Raw genomic sequence first — 9,222 nt, 5'->3', positions numbered from 1 at the left:
CTAGTGGGGGGAGAAGGGAGCTCGCAGGCTCTGGGCCCCCCTGTCCCCGAGATGGGCTCTGCTGGTGGCTCCTGCTTCCTGTCACAACAAGTCTGAGCTGCCTGTGTCCCTGGGACCCAATAGACCTTCTCTGCTACCTGCCGCCTGAGAGTCCCGCCTGGCCGCGGGAGGGGGTGCTAGGTCTGGGGACCCCCACACACACTTTGTGACACCAGCCCTCGCGCCGCACCCCAGAAGCAGCTGCACCTCAGGGGGGGAAGGGGTCCCCGTGTCACCAGCCCTCGCGCCACACCCCAGAAGCAGCTGCACCTCGGGAGGGAAGGGGTCCCCGTGTCACCAGCCCTCATGCCGCACCCCAGAAGCAGCTGCACCTCGGGGGGGAAGGGGTCCCCGTGTCACCAGCCCTCATGCCACAGCCCAGAAGCAGCTGCACCTCGGGGAGGAAGGGGTCCCCGTGTCACCAGCCCTCATGCCACAGCCCAGAAGCAGCTGCACCTTGGGGGGGAAGGGGTCCCCGTGTCACCAGCCCTCATGCCACAGCCCAGAAGCAGCTGCACCTCGGGGAGAAGGGGTCCCCGTGTCACCAGCCCTCGCGCCGTGCCCTGGAGGGACCCCCGTGGCTCCCTGTGGGGTGGGCTTGAACCTGACCGTGGCCCCGGGGGCGGGGACCCTGGCGCTTTGCCAAAACCCAGCCTGTTGAGACACTCGGGACGGGCGATTCCGGCTCCCGCTTGCATCAGCCGTGTTGAGAAAGGCGCCGTGAAGCAACGCAGGCGCCCAGCCCCCCTGCCCCACAGCAGACACCCCGCGGCGCCGGGGGGCTGGGCAGGTGCCGGAGGGCGGGGGGTGCTCAGTGGGTGCGGGGGGGGGCTGGGCAGGTGCCGGAGGGCGGGGGGTGCTCAGCGGGTGCGGGGGGGGCTGGGCAGGTGCCGGAGGGCGGGGGGTGCTCAGTGGGTGCTGGGGGGGGGGCTGGGCAGGTGCCGGAGGGCGGGGGGTGCTCAGCGGGTGCGGGGGGGCTGGGCTGGTGCCGGAGGGCGGGGGGTGCTCAGCGGGTGCTGGGGGGGGGGCTGGGCAGGTGCCGGAGGGCGGGGGGTGCTCAGCGGGTGCGGGGGGGGCTGGGCAGGTGCCGGAGGGCGGGGGGTGCTCAGCGGGTGCGGGGGGGGGCTGGGCAGGTGCCGGAGGGCGGGGGGTGCTCAGCGGGTGCGGGGGGGGGCTGGGCAGGTGCCGGAGGGCGGGGGGTGCTCAGCGGGTGCGGGGGGGGCTGGGCAGGTGCCGGAGGGCGGGGGGTGCTCAGTGGGTGCGGGGGGGGCTGGGCAGGTGCCGGAGGGCGGGGGGTGCTCAGCGGGTGCGGGGGGGGCTGGGCAGGTGCCGGAGGTCGGGGGGTGCTCAGCGGGTGCGGGGGGGGGCTGGGCAGGTGCCGGAGGGCGGGGGGTGCTCAGCGGGTGCGGGGGGGGCTGGGCAGGTGCCGGAGGGCGGGGGGTGCTCAGTGGGTGCGGGGGGGGCTGGGCAGGTGCCGGAGGGCGGGGGGTGCTCAGCGGGTGCGGGGGGGGCTGGGCAGGTGCCGGAGGGCGGGGGGTGCTCAGTGGGTGCGGGGGGGGCTGGGCAGGTGCCGGAGGGCGGGGGGTGCTCAGTGGGTGCGGGGGGGCTGGGCAGGTGCCGGAGGGCGGGGGGTGCTCAGCGGGTGCGGGGGGGGCTGGGCAGGTGCCGGAGGGCGGGGGGTGCTCAGCGGGTGCGGGGGGGGCTGGGCAGGTGCCGGAGGGCGGGGGGTGCTCAGCGGGTGCGGGGGGGGCTGGGCAGGTGCCGGAGGGCGGGGGGTGCTCAGTGGGTGCGGGGGGGGGCTGGGCAGGTGCCGGAGGGCGGGGGGTGCTCAGCGGGTGCTGGGGGGCTGGGCAGGTGCCGGAGGGCGGGGGGTGCTCAGCGGGTGCGGGGGGGGGGGCTGGGCAGGTGCCGGAGGGCGGGGGGTGCTCAGCGGGTGCGGGGGGGGGGGCTGGGCAGGTGCCGGAGGGCGGGGGGTGCTCAGCGGGTGCGGGGGGGCTGGGCAGGTGCCGGAGGGCGGGGGGTGCTCAGCGGGTGCGGGGGGGGGGGGCTGGGCAGGTGCCGGAGGGCGGGGGGTGCTCAGCGGGTGCGGGGGGGGGGGCTGGGCAGGTGCCGGAGGGCGGGGGGTGCTCAGCGGGTGCGGGGGGGGGGGGCTGGGCAGGTGCCGGAGGGCGGGGGTGCTCAGCGGGTGCGGGGGGGGCTGGGCAGGTGCCGGAGGGCGGGGGGTGCTCAGCGGGTGCGGGGGGGGGGGCTGGGCAGGTGCCGGAGGGCAGGGGGTGCTCAGCGGGTGCGGGGGGGGCTGGGGAGGTGCCGGAGGGCGGGGGGTGCTCAGTGGGTGCGGGGGGGGCCCTAGCCACTCACGGGGCAGCTCAGGCGCTGGCCTTGCCTCCTCGCACTGGGCAGCAGGGGGCCAAACCGGGGCGACTGGGGGGCCGGGGGCCACATGGACCCCCTGTCTGGGATCAGGGACCCCTGGGCCGGGCGCCGCCCAGACCCAGCCAAAGACAGGCCCTGCCGGGCTGGGATTGGGGCCTGTTGTGCCGGGGCTTCCTCACGGAGGCTGGGCAGGGGTGTGTGTGTGTGTGTGTGTGTGTGTGTGTGTGTGTGTGTGTGTGATTTTCTAGCCCAGTCCCTAGTCCTCACATCAAATGCCCCCCCAACCCCCGCACAGCAGGACTCAGCCCCTTCAGCAGGGGGTAGCGCACGCACACACGCACACACACAGAACAGGACTCAGCCCCTCCAGTAGGGGGCAGCGCGTGCGCACACACACACACACACACACACACACACACAGAGCAGGGCTCAGCGCCTCCAGTAGGGGGCAGCGTACACACACACACACACACACACACACACACACACACACAGAGCAGGGCTCAGCGCCTCCAGTAGGGGGCAGCGTACACACACACACACACACACACACACACACACACACACACACAGAGCAGGGCCCAGCAGGGGGCAGCCCCCCAGCAGATCACGAGCCAAAGCCCCGACCTTCCCAGGGCACGAGAGGTCGAGGGGCACGGGGGGGGGGGGCTCTGTGGCTGCCCCACATCCAGGGCCTGGGACCCAGCCGGGGGCCGCCATGGGGCTGGTTGCCCAATGGGCTCATTGCCCCAGAGCTGCGGAAGCGGCTCCGTTTGGCAATTCACGCTGCGGGGGGGGGCTATAAATTAGAGGCTCCCCCAACTCCCCCGCCCTCCTGGACACACGGCGCCGTTCCCAGAGACTGGCCGGGCGCGCCAGGGCCATGGGGGGGCCTGGGGCTGGACCCGGGGCGCTGGCGGCTGCAATGCTGGGACTGCTGGCGACGGCGCTGCTCATTCCAGGTACCGACAGCCCCGACTCCCGGCTCTCTGGAGGGGAGCGCGGTCCAGTGGTTAGAGCGGGCAGGGCTGGGGGCCCGGACTCCGGGGTCTGTGGGAGGGGAGCAGGGTCCAGTGGTTAGAGCGGGCAGGGCTGGGGGCCCAGACTCCGGGGTCTGTGGGAGGGGAGCAGGGTCCAGTGGTTAGAGCGGGCAGGGCTGGGGGCCCAGACTCCGGGGTCTGTGGGAGGGGAGCAGGGTCCAGTGGTTAGAGCGGGCAGGGCTGGGGGCCCGGACTCCGGGGTCTGTGGGAGGGGAGCGGGGTCCAGTGGTTAGAGCGGGGAGGGCTGGGGGCCCGGACTCCGGGGTCTGTGGGCGGGGAGCGGGGTCCAGTGGTTAGAGCGGGCAGGGCTGGGGGCCCAGACTCCGGGGTCTGTGGGAGGGGAGCAGGGTCCAGTGGTTAGAGCGGGCAGGGCTGGGGGCCCGGACTCCGGGGTCTGTGGGAGGGGAGCGGGGTCCAGTGGTTAGAGCGGGCAGGGCTGGGGGCCCGGACTCCGGGGTCTGTGGGCGGGGAGCGGGGTCCAGTGGTTAGAGCGGGCAGGGCTGGGGGCCCGGACTCCGGGGTCTGTGGGCGGGGAGCGGGGCCCAGTGGTTAGAGCGGGGCTGAGTTGGGGTCGGGGAGCCAGGACGCCTGGATTCGCTCCCCAGCTCTGGACCCAGCAGGGGAGGGCTGGGGGCCAGGGCTGCCCCTGCCTCACCCCCAGCGGGCACAGCTTGTGGTATTGTTGTTTCATGGGCTTGGGCAGCCCACACTGAATTCCAGACACACAATGCAGCTCGCCTTGCTCACCCAGCCCATCACACACACACACACGCACACACACACACACACACACACACGCACACACACGCACACACACACACACACACACACACACACACCCCATCAACCCCCACGGGCACCCGCAGACCCAGCCTGGCACGGCCCACAGAGAAACACCACACACGCACACACACACGCACACACACACGCACACACACACACACACACACACTCTGGCTCCTTCCTTCCAGCAGGGGGCAGCAGAGACTACACACACAGAGTGCAGGGCTCAGCCCCTGCAAAAGGAGGGGGCAGAGACACACACACACACACACACACAGAGCAGGGAGCACAGGGACACACACACACACACACACACACACACAGAGCAGGGAGCACAGGGACACACACACACACACACACACACACACACACAGAGCAGGGAGCACAGGGACACACACACACACACACACACACACACACACAGCAGGGGGCACAGGGACACACACACACACACACACACACACACACACACACACACACAGGCGGAGACATACACCCCTCAGCTCCCACCCCATGTGTGTCCCTGCAGGGGCCGGCTCCTTGCGCTGCCACAGCCACATCTCCGTGCTGCATCGCAGTCTGGGGGGCAAACAGCTCGACATCATCACCCACAACGGCACCGAGTCCTGCGCCCCGGCCCTCAGCACCTGCCTGGAGGCTGTGGTCACCCTCAGGGCAGGTACTGCCCACGGAACAGAGGGCCAGACACCGGGGGAGATGGGCCCATGGGGTGAAGGGGGGGTCCCGGGGGAGATGGGGGCAGGGGGGCGGAGGGGGAGATCCAGGGGGAGATGGGGGTGGAGGAGGAAGTCCCGGGGCAGATGGGGACGGAGGAGGAGGTCCCAGGGCAGATGGGGACGGAGGGGGATGTCCCGGGGCAGATGGGGACGGAGGGCGATGTCCCGGGACAGATGGGGACGGAGGGGGAGGTCCCGGGGCAGATGGGGGCGGGGGGCTGATTGCAGGGGGTCCCCAGAGAGGCCGGGCTCAGACCCACCCTGCCACTGTCCGTCCCTGCCCCGGCGCGGCTCTTTCTCTGCAGGGGACACGTCCGTGACTCTGACCCAGAGGGGGTGCGGCGATGGACACCCCACGGCCGACACCGACACCCCTGCTGCACCGACCGGGTTCCTGCGAACCCAGGCCCACATCCGCTCCTGCCGGTCTGACCTGTGCAACGCCCCCGGGACGGGGACGGAGCCCCCCAGCCAGGGCACAGGTAGCGGGACTGGGGCAGAGGGTGTCCTGTCTATGGGGCACCGGCTTCCACCAGGCTCTGGGGCAGGACTGGCCATGGGGGGCAGGGAATGGGGGCAAGGGCCTGTTCCCTCTATGGGGCGCCGGCTCCCACCCGGCCCTGGGGCAGGACTGGCCGTGGGGGGCAGGGAATGGGGGCAGGGCCTGTCCGCTCCAGGGGGCCGGCTCTGAACCCCGTCTCGTTGCAGCTCCGGGCCCCCGCGGCCCCACCCAGTGCTACGTGGGCCTGAGCCTCGACCCCCAGCCCCACGTGCTGCAGCGGCTGACGTGCGAGGGGGACAAGGCACGCTGCTACCACGGCAACAGCACGTTCACCGCAGGTGGGTGGGCACGTGGGGCTTTGCGCCCCCTGCTGCCCTTGGGCTGCACTGCACCCCCCAGCGAGCGGGACGGCCCCACGGGCTGGGCACCGCCCGGGTCACCCTTGCTCTGGAGAGCCGGGCTCTGCCTTCCCCCACCCGCCGTGGGTCCCCGCCCCGCTGGGAAGGCCGCGCCGAAGTGCCACCACGTCGTGAACCCCCTAAAACAACCTTGTAACTGCCCCCCCCAGCTGAGAAACGGGGGCTGGTCTCCCCCGGGAAATCCGCAGCCAGGCAGAAGCGCACACCAGGCCGGATTTCACGGAGGAGACCAGATTTCACGGGCCGTGCCACGTTTTTCACGGCCGTGCATCGGGTAGGGCCCCACTCCCACACAATGGCCGCCCCAGGGCACTCTGGGAAGGCCCCTTGCCCTGGACCTTTTAATGGCTTCCTCCCTGCTTCCTGGGAAGGTTGCCATGACGACCACCCCGTGGCCATGACCCCCCCCCCCCCCTTGTTACCCGAAGTGCCCCTGGCCTTGGGGTTTGCTCATTAATTAGGGTCACTCTCAGGGCGGTTGCTAATTTCACCAACGTGAAATTTCACCAATGTGCTGCTTGTGCGACTTGTGCTCTGCCCTGGAGCTTTGCTGCTCCCACCTGCCCGTTTTCTCCCCGGGGCCGGCCCGCAGGACCTAGGCCCCCAGGCCGGGTTCTGCCCCCAGGATCAGGCAACCCCCCCCCCCCCCACACACACACACACACCGGAGCACAAGGGTTAACCAGCGCTCGCACGCAGACGCCGATACGTGCCTGGCCTCAGCCGGCTGCTGGGCCCCTCCTGCCCTGGGACTCAGGGGGCAGGTTTATCAGCCCCTTACGCTGCCCCCCGCCCCCTTTCCCACCACAGCCGTCCTGCCAGCGACCCACGGACTGACCTGCCCCACGGCGCTTGGGGTGGGCCGGGATCCTAGGACCCTCGCTGCAGAGGGGATGGGGGAGCAAAACCGCCCCCAAAGGGAGAGCGACGCGGCCAGCTTGGCCACGCCAGCGATTTATTCCCAGGCAGACACCAGCCACGGGGAGCCCGACCCCCGGCACCGCATCACGACTGGCACGCCGGGCCTGCTCCCATCCGGCGAGGCAGGAGGCTGGGGGGTCTCACGCCTCTACAGCTGGAACGGGTCGGGGGTCCCGGGGGGTGGGAGCTGGCTGGCTGTCCCTCTGGCTGGCTGGCCCATCTTCCATGCCACTGAGCAGGGGTGGCTCCTTAACCCTCACTGGCTGCCCCATTGCACCCTGGGAAGGTCGGCGTCAGTCGCTCCGTGGCTGCCCCATTGCACCCTGGGACGGTCGGCGTCAGTCGCTCCGTGGCTGCCCCATTGCACCCTGGGACGGTCCGCGTCAGTCGCTCCGTGGCTGTCCCCCTTGCACCCTGGGACGGTCGGCGTCAGTCGCTCCGTGGCTGCCCCATTGCACCCTGGGACGGTCGGCGTCAGTCGCTCCGTGGCTGCCCCATTGCACCCTGGGACGGTCCGCGTCAGTCGCTCCGTGGCTGTCCCCCTTGCACCCTGGGACGGTGGGCGTCAGTCGCTCCGTGGCTGCCCCATTGCACCCTGGGACGGTCGGCGTCAGTCGCTCCGTGGCTGCCCCATTGCACCCTGGGACGGTGGGCGTCAGTCGCTCCGTGGCTGTCCCCCTTGCACCCTGGGACGGTAGGCGTCAGTCGCTCGGCAGCTGCCCCCTTGCACCCTGGGACGGTCGGCGTCAGTCGCTCCGTGGCTGCCCCCTTGCACCCTGGGATGGTCGGCGTCAGTCGCTCCGTGGCTGCCCCATTGCACCCTGGGACGGTCGCTGTCTCTCACACACGTCCCCCTTGTGCCCACAGGGAAGCTGGTGGTGCCCGTCTTCGAGTGGAGCTGCCAGGCCCCGCCTTGTGCGCTGCCCTTGAGCCGCCGCTTCGGCCCCGTGCAGCTCAGCCAGGCCGGCACCTGCTGCTCCGGCAGCCTCTGCAACAGGCCGGGAGCCCCGGCACAGGCCGCCCATGGCCCCGAAGAGCCCACCCACCAGGTGCCCACTGGAGTGCCCGGCCGCCACCCCCGGCACCGGATCACAGCCAGGAAAGACCACAAGCACCCTGGGCCCATCTCTAGCACCGCGGCTCCGCACCCGGAGACGGCCGACTACGACATAGAGCCACCCGGCCCCGAGACCCCCGACTTCGACACGGAGCCGCCTGAGACCACCGACTTCGACACGGAGCCGCCCGAGACCACCGACTTCGACTACAAGGAGCCCGGCCACAAGGGGGCGACGCCCCGCAGCACCCGCCCCCACCCCACCCAGCCCGGCAAGAAAGACAGCCCCTCCACAAACACCGCACGCCAACCCTACATCCAAAAGGTCCCCAATCCTGGGCCCCACAAATCCCAGGCACCAGGCCCACACTTCTGCCCCCTGCTGGTGGTGCTGGGGACAGCCCTCCTGGGGCTGTGAGGGAGGCGGGTTCCATCCCCAGCTCTCAGTGACTCTACCCTCGTGCCTCAGTTTCCCCCCTTGAAAGCCAGCATTTCCCTACGTTGCTGCTGCTGGGTTCAGTCCCTATTAGCCCCCTGCAGCCTCCTCCCCCATCCTCGCTCTTTAATAAAATCTCTTACCCACAAGCCTTTGCTTTGCCCCGTGGGCGCTCTCCTTGCCCCAGGCCCGCTGGACCCTACTGCTGCCCAGTGGAGGGGACAGGCCAGGCCCCAACTCAACAGGCTGGGCCCCCCCCCCATCCCATCCCAGTCTGGGCTGGGTAACCCCTGCCCCACCCCAGAGGTGGCTGCATCACAGCCCCGGCAAGAGCTCCCTGCATAACCCGGCCCCAGGGCGGTTGGTTTCCCACATGCTGCCCCCACAGCAGGTTCGGGGAGCCAGGCAGCCCCACCCCCCTGCCAAGCACAGCTGAGACCCCCTCTGCACCCCACACGCCCACCACCGACCAGCCTCCCTGAGCTACTGCCAGCCCAGGGCACAGGGTCTGGCGCTGCCCTGCCTCCTGGCATCAGATAAAGTACCGGGAGGGAGTTAATGGGACCCAAAAGCAAGAGGGGGCTGGGAGCCAGGACTCCTGGGGTCTCTCCCTGGCTCAGGAGGGCAGTGGGGGCTAGTGGTTGGGGGGGGTGGGAGCCAGGACTCGGGGGTCTCTCCCTGGCTCAGGAGGGCAGTGGGAGCTAGTGGTTAGAGGGGGGCTGGGAGCCAGGACTCCGGGGTCTCTCCCTGGCTCAGGAGGGCAGTGGGGGCTAGTGGTTAGAGGGGGGCTGGGAGCCAGGACTCGGGGGTCTCTCCCTGGCACTGGGAGGGCAGTGGAAGCTAGTGGTTAGAGGGGGGCTGGGAGCCAGGACTCCGGGGTCTCTCCCTGGCTCAGGAGGGCAGTGGAGGCTAGTG

At 70.9% G+C, this 9,222-nt stretch overlaps 1 protein-coding gene across 1 annotated transcript; it reads left to right on the top strand.

Moving 5' to 3' along the window:
* The first annotated feature begins 2,957 nt into the window (after positions 1–2,957).
* LOC142819548 (uncharacterized) lies at positions 2,958–8,869 on the top strand. The gene is made up of 5 exons (XM_075907480.1): positions 2,958–3,374; positions 4,765–4,914; positions 5,278–5,454; positions 5,681–5,812; positions 7,682–8,869. The coding sequence occupies exons 1-5, from the start codon at positions 3,296–3,298 to the stop codon at positions 8,287–8,289; spliced, it is 1,146 nt and encodes a 381-aa protein (XP_075763595.1). The 5' UTR covers positions 2,958–3,295; the 3' UTR covers positions 8,290–8,869.
* Positions 8,870–9,222: the final 353 nt, after the last annotated feature.

The sequence above is a fragment of the Pelodiscus sinensis genome, chromosome 24 (assembly GCF_049634645.1).
Source record: "Pelodiscus sinensis isolate JC-2024 chromosome 24, ASM4963464v1, whole genome shotgun sequence".
NCBI classification, from domain to species: Eukaryota; Metazoa; Chordata; order Testudines; family Trionychidae; genus Pelodiscus; species Pelodiscus sinensis.
Note: the sequence above shows the minus strand (reverse complement) of the source record. Positions and strands in the feature narration are given on the sequence as shown.